Raw genomic sequence first — 22333 nt, 5'->3', positions numbered from 1 at the left:
CTAGATTAGGAAAACAATTATTTGTTTGATTGCTCGTTGACAGAATATTTTATACTATGTATTTAATTTGCCTCTTTATGTCTTAGATTTGGGAAATGCTAGCCGTTAATTATGCAATCATCTCGTAGATGGTTTGTACCTAAAACAAAGGACTGGGGCTCAGACAATCTGGATTCAATTCCTGGCTCTGCCAGACCTTCTTGTGTGACCTTGTATGAGTCACAATCTCTCGGTACCTCAATTCCTCATTTGTAAAATGGGAAGAGCAACGGTTGCACTAATGTGTACAAGGTGCTGCATTTTAAGCATAGCATCAGAAAGACTTGCTCTGAACCGTTAGCAAAAAAGGGCTTACAGTCCTGCTGACCACCTTACGCTCTGTCTATACTGGAGAGCCCACAATTGCTAGTTGGGAGAGATGGATCAGTGATACCAAAAGTGGAGAAGTTTATTAGGGAAAAAACCCACACTAGTGTCACAAAGCTGAAGAGAAGACAGCTTTCTAAATGCTAGTTACAGGGAATAAATGACCAACAGGAAAAACACGGGGGATGAAAACATTATTTTGAATGATTTCAGCTGAAGTAAAGATCTGTGAACGTCACCCAAAGGCATAAACTAGACTTTCATCCCACGCAAAAAAAAAAAAAAAAAATCTCTATTCCAAAATGAAAACCACATGCATTGGTCCAAACCCAGCTCCCACTAAAGTCAATGAAAGATTTATCATTGACTTCAATGGAAGCAAGAAGACACTCTAACCTACGAACCAAGTTAGGGAAGGCAACTATAACCCAGATTCTTCAGACTCAGACATACATAGTTCAGCATTAATGCACAGGTAAGAACAATGCTGGTATTCTTCAAGAAAAAATAATTCAGCAGCAAACAGAAGACATAGTCTAAAACAAGGTAAAGCAAAAATCATTACAATCTGTGAAATGATGAATGATCCTATAAACTTACCTTTGTTTAGTCATTTAATCTCCTCATAAAACATAGCCACTTGCTGGTAATGAAGATGCACCAGTTTGAAATTAAGATACCCAATAGCAGAAGAAAAATAGACTTACTTCTCTTGATTGCTGCTCTGATGGACGAGAGGGGTCCTTGGCTGAATAAAGAGAAAGAAAATATATTAAGCATCTCACTAATCCACAGGATAAATGACAAGTAGCTCAAATTACTCAGAGCTTATGTACCATGAGGAAAATACACTGTTACACAAACTGACAGCACAGCACCTGGTGTTGTTTAGTACAAAGACAAAAAGGAAGCTATGCATTTCAGAACAAAGTTCATGTTTCCCCCACATCTGTTAGGCTACAGAAATTGGTCTGCAATGGTTAATATATTCAGAACCATCCAACGCCTGATAAAAACTAATATATGATTTTCATTCTACGTTCATACAAAAACTGCAAGATATATTTTAAAAAAAGAAAACTATTGTGTGTTCTGAATACTGTGCTGAAGTTCAGTTTCATCTTATGTTGGATTGAAAAAACTTTGGAAGATTATCACAGTTCACATATTACCAGACTATTTAGCATTTCATGACTGGACATTCTTGTAAATAAGTAAAAATACAAATAATACAATACCACACTTTATTTGCTACTCATTTTCAACAGCTACTTTAAAAGCCAATTCATTTTCACAGTCAGCTGGGTTTGCAGTTTTTAACAGTTTATGGGGGTAAAAACATGACTGGAAATTTCTTGATATGCAAGGATAAGCAAATTTGTTTCTTTCTCGCAACTCATTTGTTTACTTAGTAGAGCTAAGGTCACTAATGCTTTCCTTCTGAGACAGTTACTCAATTTAGACATAACAGTGCTCCTTCTTCTGCAATCCACAATCCAGAAGAATTTGAGGACACCCATGTTTTTAAAATATTATGTTAACTTCAAGAACATGATATTGAGAATCTGGCAAAATATTAAGTCACAAGAAGTTTTCCAAATCACCTACTAACACCCCTGTTTTTACAGTACAGATAAAATGAGGCCCACCTTCTTAGTGAGAATTCTTAGGGAAAACCAGTTAAAGGCTAAAGACCATTTTTTACAAAAAACACTACCTTTAATACAGTGTCTTTAATACAAACTGCAGAGTTTACACAATACTTTCCCATCAGTGCAGCTCCACAGGTGGTACCAGTGGTGGAGAGTACTAGTGTACTCAGAGTACCTAGAATGATTCTGAACCAATGACCTAAAGCAGGGGCGTGGAACCTTTTTTTGGGTGGGGGGCCAGTAGCCCACAGAAAAATAAGTCAGAGCCACACAAAAGTGAAAAGCAAAAATACAAATTAAAAAAAACCCCACGCTCGTTGACCTGGCCCCCCAGTGAGAAAGGGGGGTATGTGAAAAGCCCTTAGAGAAGTGGCCCCAGCTAAGAAGAAGGAAAAAGAAAGAGATTCCCCTCACTCCCTTGAAGCTCCAGCTCCATGGGGCGCGGAGGGGTCTCTGAGGCTCGGAGCTTACCCCAGGGACAGATGAAGTCTTGTGGGAGCCCAGGGTTAGCAGATGTCATGGGACCTCCCCGGGGGCTCTGGGGTGGGGCCAAAAATGAGGAGTTCAGCACGTGTCAGGGGACTGCCAGGGGAGCAGGCTTGGGTGTGGACTTGCTGGGTGGGAACAAGAGATGAGATGCAGGAGCGGGCTGGGGATGGAGGTGTGGAGTTGGGGCAGGAGTGGGATTGGAGTGTGAGCTTGGCAGCAGGAGGTAGGATGCAGGAGTGGGATGGGGGGGGCTGAGCAGTGGGGAGCAGAGAATTTGTGTGCCTACCTGGCACAGCCCCCAGTGGAGGGTACAGATGGCAACACATTGCCCTGTGCTTGCACTCTGTATCCTGCCACAAGTTTGGTTTCCTATTTTTTTTTAATTGTATGTTTATTCTCCTTCAGCTCAGAATTTATGTATTCACTGGGATAGCGTAAAATAGCATATTTGTTAGTCCATACACATCTGTAACTCTAATATGGTGAGGCCTATTATCTAATCAGTCCCCCACCTCTCCCCCCAAAAAATCTTATCACATACTAAAAGCAAACCAATAAGCAAAAAAAGTTTGCCAGAATAATATAAACATTCACACAGACAAACACAGGGTCTCTCAGATTAGTTGTTTGTGCGCTTTAAAAACAGTTTTCAGATTGTACAAATATTTAACTATTTCTCAACAAATTACAGACTTAAAAAACCAAAATTATCTTCATAAAGGATCACAGCAAGCTCCAACTAACTGCTGACTCATTCAGTCATGCCCTACACATTAGCAACACAAACTTTTAACAGTGGCCTGTAAAGAACGTACACACTGCACCAAATTTCTAAGTATTATCAACAGCTCCACCCTGCTTGTCTTTCCAGCCACGACAACATCGAAAGCAGAGTTTTGCTAAAGAAATGCCAGAGTTGCCAACAACGATTTCCCCACATCACTCGCATTTCTCCTACAGCATGTTCGATACTGACAGTTTTCTGTAAGAGATGCAAGAAAAAGGCTGTATAACTCAGAACTTTAAAAGAGAGAGAACACAATGTTAATTGCTTTTTAATATTTTCTTCCTGGTTTTAATTTGGTAATCTCCAGGGATATTGTTTCTTGCAGTGCAGTTTATAGATGCCTCACTCAGGATCAGCATCCATACATGTTAAGCACTGTAGCCCATGCTAAAAGACACATTTTAAACAAACATCACAAAAAGTGGCAAGATGGAAAGGCAGATAAGGGAAGTCAGTAGATCTGGGTAATTAATTCAGATCTGTTCCAGGTAGTAATAACTAACATCTTTACTTATAGAAAGGTGTTGGATAGACATCTGGAAAGTACATGATGGTTTCAGTCCTGTTCACTGTGAATAAGCATCCACCCAACACAGCTGGTATCCTTGGTTGCCAGTTTTACCAGAAAGAAAAGGGGTTTATCAGATGACCCCTTGGCAAGGAGTGTGTGTATTGGGTGGGAGCAGCTCTGTGCTCCCAGGAGGGACAGGGCCTGAGGCAGAAACGGCCAGGCTGAGGGCAGCCAGCCACCCGTCCCCACCCCGCTGCCCCCGCAGCCTCCAGAGCTGTCTGAAGCACGGGGCTCCAGCAGCATTTAGGGGCTCCAGCAGCATTTAAAGGACCCACAGCTCTGGCAGCTGCCATAGCAGCCAGGAGCTCCAGGGCCTTTAGAATCTTTCGGCCCTGGGGCAGAAGCACCCCCGGTCTCCTCCCACCCCCTCCCCACCACCTGTTGGATAGGAAATAGGAAGACAGATTGTTTTTTCTGTTACCCAAAGAAGTAGGGATGTGGTAAGGAAGCTTTTACTTCTGCTGTCTGTTCTGTGGACAGACAGAAGACTTCACAGTGTCCTGGGGAAATCAAACCAGCACTTGAAATGAGCACTCTCTGACTTGCTCTCTTCACTTGTATGTAATGGCAATTTGAAGTCTCTTGAAAAAACTCTTCTGTAAAAGCTGCCTCTTTCTGTAAAGATGATTTTCCATCAAAAAGCTGCCTCCTTCCATAATGTGGACGACTCAATTTTTTTCTCATTAGGGAAAAAAACATCTGAAAAATGGATATTTGTTTTCAATGGGAGGGGAATGAGAGCAATACAGACTGAGCAGATGATAACACACATCCCACCACCACTTGCGGACTGTTTTTTTCCCATATCACACTGGCAAAAAAAACCCAGAATACCATGGGGCTGAAGGAACTATGGAGTAAGTGCCGACGGTGCACTGCTGCAACAGTCGAACTCTGGCAATTTAGTGGGGATGCAATAAGTTGACTTTGTGGGCAGGCACAGGCACTCAACTTCAACTTTATAAAATCCAGCATTACAAAGTCGACTATAATAAATTTGACTTTTTTCATTGTGCAGATGTAACCTCACTCGCTTTAGAGCCAAGACTACAACTTCAAACCATTGCTTCTCTCTCTCCCTCTCGTAACACAATAGCTACCATTTTATTTTTGCCAACTCTGCACCATACTATTTATGCACAACTTAAGCAATTCAAAACAAAATTAAATGGCTAGATGAAGGGGAAACAGCATTTTTTCCTCATTAAAATGGATTTTGCTTTTGCCACTTACAATGAAAAACATCCATTAAAAAGTACAAGCATTAAAAACATCATTATTCCTTTGGAATGGATTTTGTGCACTACTGAACATTAGCAACCAGTATCTATGACAATTATGTCCTTTCATCTTTTTGTGACAAAGTGATAATGAAAGGCAAAATAGGAAGGCTCTGTCCCATAAACCTTTTTATTTAAAGTGATAAAAATAAAATTAATAAAAATAATGTGCACAGTTTAGTGTTTAAAAAGGTAGACTCCTAACAGGCGCAAATCACAAAACATACTGAAAAAACAGCTGATGTCTAAATACATATTTATTCCTTAAAAGCTTGACCCTTCCCTGTACTCTGTGAAGTTTCTGTTGAGGATGTTTCTTTTGGGGATGCTCTCCAGCCACTACGCTTCTATTAACATAGTGATGAACCTTCATGGTGTTGTGACACAAGAGCAAAATTTGACATTATATGCCTTAATGGATAGGCTTCAGGGGGCAGTTTACAACTGTGCATATTTCAGTTTGTTTCCAGGCTTATTGTAGCTGTTTTGATCCAGGATATTAGAGAATCAAGATGGGGGACATAATGTCCTTTATTGGATCAACTTTTTCAGGTGAAAAAAAAAAAAGCTTTTGAGACATGCAGACATCTTCTTCAGGTCTTGGACAGATGTATTTAGGTCTGTGTTTCAGGACAGGTGACAGTCTCTAAGAGCAACTGTAATTTGTGAGTAGCCTAACACAGCCCCTTCATCTAGACAGAGTCAAACACTATACTTATTGCATATACATACTCAGGTCTTGTCTGTGCTGAGGATTCACCCTAACTGCAGCTATTTGTCCCAATTTCAGCCATCTATGTCAAGCAGCCAGTATGGATGCATTGGTGCTAATCCTTAACGTAAATAAGCAAAGCTAGTATTTGCACAACTCTATCTTCCCTTCTCAAAATCAGGATATGATGAAACAGAGCAAATCAGATCTCAAAATAGTTTACTATTCTCTGCACTAAGGGTTTGCATTGGTACAGCTGCACTGGTGTGTTATAACAGGTGGCTGAAACGGGGGCAAATCCCCATTATAGGCGAAGTCTAAATCGAAACAATACCAGGCATACTTTATACAAAATGCCTCTGAACCAGAAGATAGACAAATCTTTCCCTCCATCTCATATAACATAATAACGTGTCTCACAGAGCCATAAGATAGAACTGAACACATACATTCTGTACAAATTCTACAGAGGATAACACACATAATCCCAATGAAGAAGGAAATCTCTGGTAGGTCTGAAGGAATATTCACCCCAAAGATTCAGCTGGATATTAGGTCATTACAGATGCCTTGGCAGTGCTATATGTATCCAATGGCTTTAGACTTAGCCTCTGAGAAGCAGTTGCTAGTTACGCAGACAGGCTAATCTCACCACACTATATGCACTGAATACAAGAAAGGACAACACATGGTGACTGAATATCACACTAAACAAGCATTTTATCAAAGGGGAAAACAAGTACAAATCCCCCTCTCTTTCTTCTCCTGTGCAAAACAAAACCAGAGGCAGTGGAAGCCGATCTAATACGCTAACAAGAGCAAATCTGACAAACAAGAAGTGTTAGGACAAAGACTAACCTTAGCCAAGTGAAATAGATGTCTCCAAGTCATAAAAAGACAAATTAGATGCCTGCTCAGACACGGAGTTTTGCACGGTCTGTAATGTTGGCAGGAGAGCCTTTCAAACAAAGAATTGCCTGAGCAAACACCTTTATGATGGCCATATTGAATTAGCTAGACTTGCCCGCTCAGTTTTAAAATCATCACCAGTCCCTCAGCCTCCCTTGCTTGGTCAGCAACAATGGCCTCCTCCACTCTCCAGAGGCATTTATGGTTTTCCTAAGAACACTAAAAATAAAATTGTTGGGAACAATGCTCCTCCCCATCCACTGGGTGCATTTCATGATCTGTCCTTTGCCAAAACATTTTTGTAAAACAAAGAGACAAAACAAGACAGTTGGAAGTTACACCCATGCATGATTAATTTGTCCCATTATTCTACACAATTTATAATCAGATCAGTCCATTTTTCTACGTCAGCTTCTTCAACCTTAGAGTTGCTTGTTGTGGAGACTAAAAATCCTTTGTGTTTAAGAGCGAGGGCTTTTTGAATTTAAAGGTGGGAGAGACGCCGTCATTAGCCAGCTGAAAATGTCACTGCATCTTCCATGACACAGCCCTGCCTAGAACTATGGCTGCCATCATGAACCTTTTTTCCAGACAATACACCTAATAAGCAGAGACTGAAGGCTGTTCGGCTCCTGTTGCTGAACTATTCTGTGTACATTTTACTACAAGGGGTCAGCAGCCGGACACAGGTGCCAAGAGTGGCACCCAACCACATTTTCATCAGCATGTGAGGCGAGAGCTCAGCCCTGTCTCTCCTTCCCCATGCAGCTGGGAGATTGCTCAAAGCCATGCTGCCTGTGGATTAACAAAAGATCACCTAATGCTACCAACCACCACCTAAATGGCAAAGCTCTGTATCTTTATTGATTAATGAAGCTGTTTTATGTAGGACTATTAGTGACTCTAAAAAGTATAACAGGCACTCGGACCGCACATAGAGGCCAAAAGGTCAGGCACACTGCTTCAGAAAGATTGCTGACCCCTGTTCTACAAGATTTTATTTACTTTTCAGAAAAGTGATGGGAGACAGAAGACAAAAATTTATTCCAGGGCATTTAAACCCCCTCAACATTATCTTAGTTTATTTCAAAAGTCATCCACCGAGGGGACGGGGTGGATGGGGGGGAGTGATCCCTTTTTCCCCGATGGTTCCCTTGCAGCTCTTCCTCTTCTGCATCATGATTTCTCATCTTACCCTTCTAACTCCATGGCACTCCTCTGCCCCAGGTCTTACTGTGTCTCGTCTTCCATCTGACACCACTTCCAAGTGTCTATCCACACTGTTACCTTGAGTTAAAATCAGGGCTTTGGAAGTTCCTCCTGCATTTGGCATGGGACTGCATGCTCCCTGGTGCTCTCACTGCATAGGCTGTGGTGATGCCTTCAAGTGCAGCTAGCGAGTAGAGAGCAGCCCCATCAGTAAAAGTTGCTGGGGTAGAGTACTGAGGAAGTCAGCCCAGCAGACAAGAAAAAACTTACCTCCTCTTGCCAATGGCAGGACAGACTGATACTGTTTTCTAAACAAAACTCCAACTGGCCAGGAGGGTGGGGGGTTGATGGGGGGAGAGGGAGAGGGGAGAAGAGAGCTGGAACTGTGGCTAGGTCTGTCCCTTGCCAGGCACTAGTATAAAACACACACACACACACACACATATAGATAACATTTTGCTGGGATTATAATTTTTTAATATATATCTCTAGGCTAAATCTATCACTCTCCCCATCAACCATCCAATGGCTCTCCTCAACCAGCGGTGCGAGAAAAAAATCTCAGTGCAGAACAGGCACAGCTTAAAATTCACACAGGTCAGAAAGCCACAAAATTGCCAAGAACCGTCTGCCCAGCTGGTTCATGAAGCATACTGCTGTCAGTTTCCTCATTAAGCGTGAGAGCTACTTCCTCCTCTGACATGGGGTAGGAAACCCAATGGTGCTAAAGGAGGCAAAATGTCAATGAAGCATGTTTCATGAAACAGCTCCACCCTTCGTCTTTGAGCTTAGCATGGGTCCCAAGTTTATTGTTATGGAAGGACTGCAAGTCATCCATCTATACAGTGGTAGTACTCAAGTCTGGAGCAGGGAGATGGGGCCAACATAGCAGGAAGCAGACATCCCTGAAGGGTGAATGAAGTCTTTAATCCCCAGTTCTTTCCAGGCCATGATCCTTCTATGACTTTGGAATTTTTCCCCCAACGTCTTTGCCACTACATTGATTAAAGTTTGCATTACAAAATTGTAGCTTTAGTTATGATCAGGAAGACCAACCAAATTGCCAGGCCATGGACAATATCTGTGTGGGGGAGGGGCCAGCTCCACGCTCCCAAGGGGCAAGGCTTGACACAGAAGGGGCAAGATGGGGGCAGTACCCCCTGGACCACACCGCATCCTACCCAACCAGACCTCAGCACCAATGGGGAGTGTACTGCCTAAGGTTCCAGCGGTGATCTATAGGGCCTGGGGATCCCAGCTCCCGCCCAGGCCCTACTGAATCTCTGGGCCCCAAGTTAGTTGCCACTTTTGCCCCTCAATCTCTGGGTGGATTTGATTATGATAATCTAATCTAACTTCCTGTACAGTACAGGTCATACAACCTCACCCAGTAATTTGTGTAGCTAGCCCATACAACTTTTTTTTGTTATTGTATGTCTTTTTTAGAAAGACATTAAGCCTTGAGTTGGAAGCAAAAGTAATGGAGAATGTGTCACATCTATGCATTACCACTTTCAATTATTAGTGAAAGAGAAGTTACTCACCTGTAGTAACGATGGTTCTTCGAGATGTGTCCCCGTGGGTACTCCACAATAGGTGTCCGCTGTGACACGTATCATGCGTAGGACCTCTGCCTTCGAGGCCCCTTTCAGCAGGCAGTCGTCCAGGTATGGGAAGATAAACACCCCCTGTCTGTGCAGGTAAGCTGACACCACTGCCAGGGTTTTGGTAAAGACTCTGGGGGCTGAGGAGAGGCTGAACGGAAGAACCCTGTACTGGAAGTGTTCCTTGCCGACCGTGAAGCAGAGGAAGCGTCTGTGTGCCGGGTGGATTGTTATATGAAAGTAAGCATCTTGTAAGTTGAGGGCTGCAAACCAATCTCCATCGTCCAGTGCCGTGAGTATGGAGGCGACTGTGATCATCCGAAAACGTTGCTTGCGCAAGCAGCGGTTGAGGCCCCGAAGATCTAGGATGGGCCTCCAGCCTCCTGTTTTCTTCTCTGTTAGGAAGTAGCGTGAATACAAACCTTTCCCCTGGAATTGTTCCAGCACTCTTTCCACCGCCCCTACGAACATAAGGTGGCTCACCTCCTGCTTGAGCCTCACCTCGTGGGCAGCATCCCGGAGGTGAGGCCTGGAGGGAGGCTTCGTCGGTGGGAGCGACTGGAAGGGGATCACGTAACCCATGGCTATGATCTCCAGCACCCATTTGTCTGTGGTGATCTTTTGCCATTGGGGGTAAAACGGTCTGAGGCGATGATGGAATATGAGATGAGAGTGGCATTGAGCGATGGTAGTGATAGTGCAGCCCCCGACATACCCGTCAAACTTGTTGCCTTTGGGCCTGTCCCGCGAGCGTACGGCTTTGTTGAGAATGTCGCCTGGGAGTTCTGTACTGTTGCTGCTGTTGATGGCACCCTTGGTCGTAGCCCCGTTGATACTGAGCGCGCTGCGGTTGGTACGGGTAGTGTCTTTGCTGAGGATAATATTTTTTCTTCCTGTATGGAGGAGTATAAATACCCAAGGTTCTAAGTGTAGCTCTCGAGTCCTTACTGGAGTGGAGGACCGAGTCGGTTGAGTCTGCAAACACCTTTTGCGTGTCAAAGGGAAGGTCCACGATCTTCGCCTGTAGGTCCCTCGGGATACCCGATGTCTGGAGCCAGGATTCTCTACTCATGACCGCTGCTGTAGCTGTTGAACGTGCCACCGTATCCGCCACATCCAGGGCAATCTGGACTCCCGTCCGCAATGCTGCGTAGCCCTCTTGCACTATTGCCTTTAACACCGGCTTGTTATCTTCCGGAAGTGAATCCATGAGAGGAGTAAGCCTGGAGTAATTATCAAAATTATGGTTCGCTAGGTGTGCCACATAATTTGCCATTCTCAATGGCAGGGTAGAGGAGGAATATACTTTCCTGCCAAACAGCTCTAGCTTCTTAGCATCTTTGTCTGATCCCCCCGATTTGTACTGAGAAGTCTTTGACATCTGCTGGGACGATTCAACCACTAACGAATTTGGTTGTGGGTGACTGAAGAGGAACTCCATGCCCTTTGCCGGGACAAAGTACTTCTTATCCGCTCTCTTGTTCGTAGGCAGAACGGAGGCCGGAGTCTGCCATATGGTGGTGGCTGACTCCATAATGGCTTCGTCCAGCAGAATAGCAATTTTGGATGAAGCCGGGGGTCTCAAATTTTTCAGGAGTTTGTGATGTTTCTCCTGCACCTCTGCCATTTGAATGCCTTGTGTGAAAGCCACCCTTTTAAACAGCTCCTGAAACTGTTTGAGGTCATCCGGGGGAGAGACATCCCCGGGGGCCATGGCCTCATCTGGGGAGGATGAGGAGGAACCACTGGGGTAAACCTCCCTCGAACCTTCAGGCTCCTGCGGTCAATGATACACTTGCTCGCTGGAGGATTGTGAAGGAAAATCTCGGGGTTCTAAAATTAACTCCCCTTGAGATAACTGGGCTTCCGTCCCCGATCGGGAGTGTCCACGGGGGTATTGAACGGCCGGGGGGGACCTGCCCCTGGGCGTAGGCCTGGGGTGTCTGTGTCCAGCATGATAAGGACGACCATGGCAGCATGGGCAAGGGTCCGGGGATGGAGACCTAGACCACTTGCGGGGTGTGTACCCCCGACGTCTGGGAGAGCGAGACCTCCGCGACGACACAGATAGAGGTGAAACTGGTTTGTGATAGTACTCCAGGGGATCCAATCCCAGAAAAGGTGAAGGTGGCCCAAGCCATGGTGACATTGGTTGGAGGAACGGAGAAGGAAGTTCTGGATAGGCCGGTGGAGACCCAGGCCTTCTGGGCGGCGTGTGTAGCACAGGGGTAGGGCTTGTTGCTAGTAGCAGCACAGCCCTGTTCGGAGATGGGCTGCGGTGCCGGGCTTTTGATTTTGCCTTGTCCCTCCCCTGTGGGGCTGGCACTGCCCCCTCCCATGCCGGGGATCTCAGCCCCGCTGTCGGCGCCGTGCTCGGCAAGCTCAGCTGTGGTGCCGCATGGTTAACTTTCTCTGGTGCCTGCAGGCTCCGTGCCTGGCGGCCCTGCATCGTTGGTGCCGCAGGGGCCGGTGCCGCCTGTGGCGGTGCCGCCGGTTCCGGCGCTTGCCTCGCTGACGCTCTAGGCACCGCGCGTGCCGGCTGTTGTGTAACCGGAGGCTCAGCCTCTGCCACGTGCGCTGCCGCGCTGCCGCTTGCCTGAGTATGCGGCTGGGGGCTGTGCGCTCCGCTCGTCCCACTCGCTGAAACCGCCGGCAAGGATCGAGCTGGGGAGAATTTCCTCCATTTCTGCACCGAGGGGGTCAGAGAAGCTGCCTTCCTCTTATGCAACCCAGAGGGCCCTTCTGGGTGAGGCTTCTCCGGCAAGTCCGGCTGGAGGGCCTTGTCAAACAAGAGCATTTTAAGATGCATTTCTCTGTCTTTCCTGGCCCTGACTGTGAGCTTAGCACAGTGAGAACACTTCTGGGTAACATGTGATTCCCAGGCAGCGGATGCATTCACTATGCCCATCGGAGGCCGGCATAGCTTCACGGCAGGACTCACACTTTTTAAAACCTGAAGAGGCCATCGCGGTGAGTCCTTTACTGTTAATAGGGTACGTAGCACTTAATCCGTGCCTTTGTATCCGAATCGCGGTCACTGGCCTGCGGGGCAGCGGGCGGCCTACTGGCCTTCACGTCCATTCTTCTTCTCCGCTCCTCTCTCTCTTTTTATTATATATTTTTCTTTTTTTTTTTTTTTTGATATTCTCTTTGTCCTCTTTTTTTTTTTTACCGAAAAAAAACAACAATTTACACGTAGAAACACTATCTAATCTGACTCTGGCCTTAGCCTGAGCGGATTCTGTCTGCAGCCGATGGCGGTTGAGAAGGAACTGGCGGGGACCGGATCGCACACGTGGCCGGGGGTGCGCAGGGGAGCGGTGTGCGCCAGCGCATGCACAATCCAGGAGAAACTGCTGGAAGATTTCCGATCTGTGGCGCCGGGTGAGCCCGACACCTATTGTGGAGCACCCACGGGGACACTCAAAGAAAAAGTATTATTAGTCATGCTGCGTGCATCTCTGTGGAGAGTTTCTTGTTCTTGTGGCTATCGTGGTCTTGAAAACTTCAGAATCACAGTTGTATTTATTCACTGTACACATAACTATAAAAAAATGCGTTAAAATTTACCATTATAATTGAGCAGCCATTGGAAACTGCCTTTGATCTCTCACTGCACCCCTCATTCCATTCACAGATCACCATTCACCTCCAAGGGCTGTTACCATAATTATAATCCCCATTGTGGTAGACATTGTATATGCAAGATATATCTTGCCAATTTCTTTATACTATTAAAAATCTATTTAGGGACTTCGATTAAATTAAAACAATGTTTGGATTTGAAACCCAGTGCATCATGGAGAAACCAACAAGTCTGAGCAGATATAAATTATCTTGAAAAAAATCTGTAATTTATCCAACTTCTGAGTATTTTTTGTGATAAAATATTTTCTAAACATATTTCAGTGCCTCTTTTTACAGATACAGTTTGAACCTCTCAAATATGGTACTCCCGTGCCTGGCAACATCCATGGTCCAGCAGGATCACAGATGTCTCCGGACCAGAGAGTCCCAGAGAGGGAGCCAGAACAGTGGCCCTCCACCTGGCTTGGGCCAGAGCTAGAGCCCCTGCTGCAGCATGGGGGGCAAGTTTCTGGGGAGCAGAGGCTGGGGCTGCCTGGGCAGAAGCACTGGACCTCACCTGGTCCAGCAAATTCTGTCATTCGGGACCAGTCAGGTCCTAACCATGCCAGACCAAGGAGTGTCAATTCCCTTCTCCCCACATTCAGTCATACTTAAATATTATTTTGCTCTAATTTTTAAAAAAGAGAGTTATGTTAGCGACTGACTATTGCCAACCCAGAAAGATAAAAAATCAGCCGCTGCACCCAAAATTGTAAATTTTTTGAGGGGTCTGCACAAGTAGGTTATGCCCGGTATCCCTAACCTGCTTCAGAATGAGAAGAATTTCTCTGTGTTGTCAGGCATGTGGTTTGAGCGGTTTCCTCTCTGCCTAGCTACAGGTGGAAGGACACAAGTATTCATAATGGGAGGCCTTGGTTGTGAATAAGATGCTTCAGAGATGCATGGTGGTAATACACCCTTAAATATGAAAAAGTTAGAAAATTATGAATGTATCCTACACAACTTTACAAGATCAGTATCACACAACACAGAAAACAAAAGTGGAGCCTACATAAAAGCCACATTTCTTTAACTGACAAATAAAAGGCTGCTAAAAAACTTTGTTATACAGAAAGATGAAAAAGAGAATTTAAAACAAACAACACTATATAAGAAATTCCTTATAAGTCATGGCCTAACTTTCACTCAGGTTTCACTGATCAGAATGTGAAAGAGAGAAAAGGAAACTTGTTGTCTCCTTTGTTTTACCTCTTCAAACATCTCTTTCCCAATATCTCTTTTGGTCCCAAGGACCAAAAAGGAAGGCTGCATTCACTCATCTGCTCATCCAGCTGCATTTTAAATTAAATCTACCACAGCTTTACTCTCCTAGGATTGGCCATAATAACTGTAACCTGTTCTTTGGGAACCAGGAGCCAGCCCTTCTAGTGTTCATACATAAAGAAGCCGCCTCTGGGCATGTCCAGTTGTTTCACGACTTTCTGTTTGCAAAATTATCCCACAACACATCATAGATGCGAAGGGTAAATGGGACTATTATGAATAAGACTCTGGTGCCAAGGTCATGATGTTAATGAATTTTAACCAAATCTGTGACCCCCATAATGATTGATTCAGTGGGCCCAGCTCCCTACTCTGGCACTGTGGCTTGGCCTAGAAGGTTGCAGTGCCCCTCAGATTTGGTGGTGTCATCCCTTCTCAGTTAGAGATGGAATGGTCAAACTTGAGTAGTGCTGCGAACTAGTTTATGGGTCACCATGTCTGCAGCAAACAGACGGGGCCAACCCAGAAGCAGCAGCCACCACTTCAGGCAAGTGAACTCTTTGACCTCCCTCCCTTCCCAGGTCATGACCCTTGTGTGACTCTGGATTTTTCTTGCCCCAACCCCTTTGCTATTAAATTGACTAAAAATATTCATGACAAAATTGTAGCTTTTATTTATGATAATCTAACTCCTGTATTGCACAGGTCATTCAACCTTACCCAGTAATTTGTGAATCTAATCTATAAACTTCTTTTTGAGTGATAGCATTTCTTTTAGAAAGACACCAGGTATTGATTTAGAACAGAAGTAATGGAGAATCCATCCCATCTTTCTAGGTGGGTTGTTGCAGTTATTTGTTAACATCCCATTTTTACACTGAGGGTATGTGAGGCAGATGCAGGTCATCACACCCTTGTACCATGGTAAAAATCTCTTCACTCCATTTGACTAGCCAGTTTTTTCCTCTGGAACAGTTAATTAAAAACTTCTCCCTTTCATTCCTTGAATCAAAAGAAACTGATTAAACCTTATTCTCACAGGAATGAAGAACAAAAGCAAAATATATTGTGAGGAAGAGTTCTATCATGTTACAACGTTACACTTAGAGGAATTTTTAATCCTCACTCTTTGCCCTAACAGAAAGTGAGAGAAAACTAATCCAGTGTTTTTTCCTAGCAGATTTACCCCATATTCAGGAATTAATTATAAAATACATGAACACCCAGAATCAGTTGTCAGTTACCATCTAAATGTTTTAGATTTACAGAGCAAAAATAATACAGTGAGTAAACACAGAGAGTTTGTTTCTTTTGACCTAAATCTGATATTGCTTACAATATCAGGTAAAATTCTACCAAAGTCAATTGAATTATATAAGTGATAAACTGGCTCTTAATCTCAAGATACTCCAATAATTACTGATCCTCATTACCTATGAAAGACATCTGTTTCAATATTTCCTGAATTTTAAAAGTTAGAGGAATACAATAAACAAATTTCAATGGAGTAGAAAGTTGTCACAAGATAATGATTTCCTGTAGCAGTTGGCAAACCGCCCGTTATTTGGATTCAGAATGAGTACGAGGATCTTTGAGGATACTGATACTTAGGAAATAAATCAGGAAATGAAATTAGTAAAATCACAGGCCCTGAACATGCCCCATCTCATGCTAGCAAGGCCATATTTAGTGGGAGGAGGCAGCTTTCTCTTCCTCCTCCTCCTGTTTCTATTTGAGGACCAGCTAGTTGACCACCTCCTAGGGTCTTTAGAGGGCTGTAAAATGGTCTATTTCCTGCCCTTCTTGAACTCTCACAGTGCTGGTCCACTCTTCATAAATCCAAGAGCTAGCCCTGTGCTTTCTACCTCTATTCAAGAGCTCTGTAAAGGACTCTGATATTGCCACAGCTGTAATTGATGGACTCCTTAAGGTGCATCTGCTACACCAAGCATGACAGGCAAATGACCTGTTTTTTTAGGGGTGAGCAGACCTTCTTTGCCAGCCCCTCCTGAATGCAGAGTGGGGAGCTGACCAATTGAACACACCCGGAATGACCAGTGTATCAGCTAGACATCCTCCAAAGACAGAGGTAGGGAGTAAATAAGGAAGATGCTATTTTCTGGACAAATATGTTCAATATTTACAGTAATTCAGACAAAATGAGAACAGCAAGAAGTCTTGTGGCACCTTACAGATTAACAGATATTTTGGAGCATAAGCTTTCGTGGGCAAAGACCCACTTCAACAGATGCACGAGTGGGGGGTGGTATGCATCATGCATCTGATGAAGCGGGTCTTTGCCCACAAAAGCTTATGCTCCAAAATATCTGCCAGTTTATAAGGTGCCACAAGACTTCTTGTTGTTTTCAAAGCTACAGACTAGCACTGCTACCTCTCTGATACTTGCCAGACAAAATGGCATGTACTATTTGATTTACTCATCTTTAGTGTCTTGTAACTACATCCATTTTAAAGAAAAGTGCATACTCTTATTTTGAAGTCGGAGATACTGACTTATAACGGCACTGCAGTGAAAACAGCTTAAACCACAGCACTGTCAAGGTCTTGCACTGTTTTGGGAAACTGTATAGAAAGTCTCTAATTTTATCAATGTTTACATGATCATCATCAAAAATGGCTGCAATTCATCAGATCTGAATTAAAATGCATACAAAGGAAAATGCATTCCCACACAGAAAATGGAAGAAGAATTTAAGATCAAAAGTTGGATGTGGGTGAGTAATTAAAATAATTAATTTCTCTGCCCATGGCGGTTAAAAATTCTGATGGTGTCACTAATTAAAATGGTGGCAAGTTTAATCAACATTATATCATGGATGGATTCTGTTCTGCTTATTCCTTCTGAAGCACCCGGCATTGACCATTGTCAGAAGACAGGATAAGTTGATCTGATGCCCAATCTTTGTTCTTATTAAGGCCAGCTATTTGGAATTTCCATTCCACTCAAAATCCAATCATTTCAAATTTCTCTTCATTCCAAGCTGGACAAGAAAATTCAAACTTCAAAATATCCCTCAGAACTGGATTTCCAAAATTTCATTTGAGGAAAAAAAAGTGAAACATTTTGTTTTGACAGAGGTGAAATCATTTCAGTTTGACGTTACTGATCAAAATTTTATGTCATTATCTAGATCATGATTTATAATTGAATATAAAAATCAGAATGGTTCAACTGATTTACTAGACTGTCATTGTCATAATACAGTCAAAATACTTCCACTTTCTTATTAAAATTATATTATTTTTGTATTAGGGTTTTAATAATATTTTTAAATTATAAAATTAAAACATTGGTGACTGGTAATTGTTAAATTCCTTCTCTAATTGGTATAATGTGTAAATTATCTTGTATGTCATGTTGATGAGCTGGGCAGCCAGTAAGCCACTCATATTGCCATAAGTGACGTGCGTGGGAGGCCCCCCCTAGATTTTAATTGCTGAAGTCGGGTACCTTCACTCCCCACCCTCACCCCCACCGGAATGGGTCACTTCTGCATACAGCTGTGAAGCCTACCTGCTTGTCTCATGAGAGCAGCAAAGCTGTCTAGTGTACCTGATTTAATGCCCACAGCAATCTGGGCAGCCTGTCCGATTTCCTGACAGCCTACTGGGGCTTACAGGAAACAAGCAAGGCAGGCAGACAGGCCAGTCAACCTACCTTCCTGCCAGCAAAACATTTTGATTCCATCAAATCAGCATTTTCAGATGAAACACTATTGTTTCATCAGAAAATTTTCAGCAAGCTCTGTTTATCAAGTTTGAAAATAGCTATGGAAAAGTGACTTCAATGACACAGTGCTGTCTAAAACTTCACAGTCAATGCAGTCTGGGACAAACTGGTCAGTACTATGTCCATGCATTAGGGACAACAAGAGTCCTGCAGCACCTTATAGACTAATACATGTTTTGGAGCATAAACTTTTGTGGGCAAAGACCTGTTTCATCAGATGTCTCATGCATCTGACGAAGCAGGTATTTGCCTATGAAAGCTTATGCTCCAAAATATCTGTTAGTGTATGAGGTGCCACAGGACTGCTGCCGTTTTTGAAGATACAGACTAACTCAGCTACCCCTCTGATAGTTGTCATCATGCATTAGGAGTAAATCCTGGCCTCGGCAAACAATTGGACCATTTGCCCAAAATTTATCAAAGAAGAGGTCACTAGAGACTGAGGGTAGAACTGTATCATTGGAGTGTGGGGAACAGAAACCAGCTGGATTAGGTATAGAACTGAAGGAAAGGAACTCAGGACAGCAGCTGTAGCTGACAGGCTCGAAGAGTTTAGCTTTCTTTCAAATGTCATTATCATCAACTGTTCCCTTTGCTCTCTGGTAGCAACACAAGAGTTTAGGAGAGGTAACTGAAGGTAAGGTGATATGAAGAAATTAAAAACAGAGCTGAGAAAAAGACAGCAATGGAACATGGATAGGGGAAAAGAAGAAAATGGAGACCACAGAAGATTCAGATAAACTTTACACGGCTTATCAGAATCTAATGTTTTGAAAGTTCATGGCCTGACATTAAGACTACAATTTGGATGCAGACCTTGTTAATAAATTTCTCAGCGGACATGTGGGTGAAAAAATAAATAAAAAAAAAAAAAGACAAGAGACAGACCCTGAAATGGGGGATGATCAAAGGTAAGGCCTAGATGGTGGAACTGGAGAGCCATCCAACTCCACATTCACTCTACAGCTGCAGCTCCAGTTCCCCTGGGCTAGGGTTAGTGCCTCACTCTGGCACTGCACCCTAGCAAACAAGGCTGCAGCACAGCCCAGATTAGATATGGCCTATCTGCCTCTTCGCAGATGGAAACAATGGATCATAAAAGGCCAAAATGTTTGACCTAGAGCACAGGGCCATAATACCACTCCTGTCTGCCCCTGCACAATGGACCTAATTCAAGAATCATGATTTAAGCAGCCATCATGACCTCCATAACAAAATTGTAGCCCTGCCTATCACTAATGGGAATTCTGACTCAATGAGAGATGCTTGAGGAGTTCTTTTGTATAATAAGATGTTGACAAACTGCAAACTGGTGGTCACTAATCAGTAGACAGGGATCCACTGGTATAACCTGGAACCTGTGACAGGCAATCCTGATAGGTGTGGCCAGGAGGCTATCAATTGGGGTACTTCAGTTGCCCCTCCTCCCACTACATACTACTCCTGCTCTCTGCCTTGGACCTGCCTCCTTCTCCTCCCACCTTAAGGAGCCTCCTGCTTGATGTGTAGGGCATGGGAGGCAGAGTAGAGGGGACATGACAGAGCTTTCTCACTCACCTCCTTACCCAATACATACCTATGCTGCTGTTGTATTTCATTTTTTTTGAAAATGTGTTTTTTCAAGTTTTTGACTGGTCGGCATATTTTTATTTCTCTCTTATGCTTAAGTTTAGTTCTTTGAGTAGCAAGTTCTAAAATGCCTAACTTGTCATAGCTGGATTAATTATTCCTATGGTAATTTTTAAAATATATATATATATATATATATATATATATATATATATATATATATTGTTTTTGGTTTCCACTGGTGTGGGACATCTGCACATTACCTCAATATTGGTGCAGATACAAAGTTCACTCCCTCTAATTTTTTCCATCCATGAGCAGAACACTGGCCAGGAAATTTCCTGGAGTTGGGTTTAATCTCCTAGAGGCTCCTGTAGCCAAACTGGGAGATCAACCACTAACAGCCCAGCAGTGCAATGGGGCTACAGCAGACTCCCCACTGCCTTGGCCACATGCCACTCCTGGAAGCTGCTAGCATGGGGCAAGGAGTTTCCACATGTTATCCTTGGCTTTAGGCACCACTTCTGCTGTTTCCATTGGCTGGGAAAGGAGAACCACAGCCAATGAGAGGTGTGGAGCCACTGATGGACATGCTGACTGCTTTCAGGAATGGCCCTAGGCCTCCCTTAGCACCACTATGTCACTGCCTGGGAGACAAATGGTGCCAAGTGGAGTCCACCTACTGAACCCCATCCCATCCATGAACCCCATTAGGTACCCCAACCTGATGCATCAGCCCTGAGCCCCTGCTTCAGCCAAACTCCCTTCTAGTGCCCGCACCCTGAACCCCCTTCTGCACCCCAACCCCTGGGTCAGGCCAGAGTCCATTCCAAAGGCAGAACCCCAAGACTGAAGACCAGAGCCTGTCCCCCAGCGACCCTGCTCCCCAAGACACTGCCCCAGCTTGATGATAGTGAGTGAGGATAGAGGAAGGACGGGGGGATGGAGTGAGCAGTGTGGGACCTCAAAGAAGGGGCAGGGAAGGAGGTGGGGCAACAGTATTGAGGTTTGAATTGATCCAGAATTGCACTTAAATTCAAAAAGTAATCCTGTGCTTAAAAAGTTGTAGAGCATTGTTATAGACCATTTGGACAAAAGCCACAAGAATGATTAAAGGATTATAAAAGATGCCTTGCAGGAGGAGCTCAATTTATTTAGATTAACAAAGAAAAGGTTAAAAAGAGTGACGTGATTACAGTCTGTTGTACCTACATGGGGAGCAAACATTCAATACTTGATTGTTCAGACCAGCAGAGAAAGACACAGAGCAGAGGCTAGATTAAAAACCTACACCTCCTTTCCAATCTAAATTAAACCATTAGGGTAATTAACCTTTGGAATAATTAACCAAGGGTCATGGAGGATTTCCTATCACTGCTGATTTTTAAATCAAGATTAGATGTTTCTCTAAAAGGTCTACTTCAGGAATTATTTTGGGACAGGTGTTTAGCTTGTGTTATAGAGGAGGTCTACACTAGATGATCACAACACTGCCTTCTGGCCTTAGACTCTATAATACCCATAATTACTGTTCAGTTCACTGACTTTTTGCGAGAACTTGGATGCACACCGAAAACTGGAGGCTCATTTGTCTGAACTGAGAGCTCCTATTCCTGTCACAAAGACAAACACGAAGAAACTTATGGAAACTGAAGTCACTGTTTCATCATTAAACAATTTATTGCTGGGGTTTTTTGTTTTTTAAGTCATAGTTTTATCCAATCAACTCAGTATGTCTTTCACAAATCTTTTGCAATTTTGAGTTTGAAATACAAAAGGCAATGGACAAAACCTGTTAAATTTAATTAAGATTTAGTCCATTAGGAAAATAAAATGGTTTATCTTAATCCAAAGTAAATTTTAATGTTGACTTACTATTACAGTACTGAAAGAAAGAGACTAGGTTGGCTAAACTCCCTAACCCACACAATCAAAGGAAAAAAATTTTGGGAGTTTGAGAAATAAATACAGGGATAGAGTTCTTACCCTGAGGAACGGTAATCTGGTTTATTTCTTTCAGAGCGATCTGTGAAGACAGGAAACATACTATCAGCACAAAAAACTTAATGTTCTTTAGCAACAGTTATACAAAAATCTGAAACAACTATCACATCATACTACTAGATATTATAAAGGGACTATTCAAAAACAGAAGCTGGATTTTTTCCCTTTTATAAAACTGTTTGTCTACATTTAATTGGTTTGCTAGAGAAGATAAAAATAACTGGAAATTTACTATTTTTTAAATTTCCCCTCCCCTCCTCAGTCTTTTGCAGCTTATTCTTTTATATGTTGTTTATCGAGAAAATAAAAAGGACTTTAGTTTAACGAAGAAAAGTGACGGGGTGGGGAGAAAAAGAAAAACCACAGATTACTCAGCGCAAAAAAATCATTCCATGACTCATAGCTGGCAGAGTTCCCTGACAGGATGCAGGAGGAAAAAAAAAATCAGCAGTCAGTTGGGGCAACATCTGCAAATACACTGAATTCAATTCTTCGCTACCATTAACTCTTTGCTTCCTTGCTTTTTTTTTTTTTTAACTCCAACCTATGGAGCTCTTTTATGTTTTCAGTCACGTCTTT

General features: G+C 43.4%; 1 protein-coding gene across 6 annotated transcripts in view; it reads right to left on the bottom strand.

Moving 5' to 3' along the window:
- The window catches only part of SH3D19 (SH3 domain containing 19), a 135560-nt gene that overhangs the window by 75841 nt on the left and 37386 nt on the right, over positions 1-22333 (bottom strand). For all 6 annotated transcript variants that reach the window (XM_074993184.1, XM_074993183.1, XM_074993187.1 and 3 more), the window contains 2 exons: positions 21737-21776; positions 1074-1114 (listed from right to left, as the gene is read on the bottom strand). In XM_074993184.1, coding sequence (XP_074849285.1) covers positions 1074-1114; positions 21737-21776 — 81 coding nt within the window. The remainder of the gene's footprint in view (positions 1-1073; positions 1115-21736; positions 21777-22333) is intronic.

The sequence above is a fragment of the Carettochelys insculpta genome, chromosome 4 (assembly GCF_033958435.1).
Source record: "Carettochelys insculpta isolate YL-2023 chromosome 4, ASM3395843v1, whole genome shotgun sequence".
Taxonomy (NCBI): Eukaryota; Metazoa; Chordata; order Testudines; family Carettochelyidae; genus Carettochelys; species Carettochelys insculpta.
This window is presented reverse-complemented; position numbering and strand designations above follow the sequence as displayed.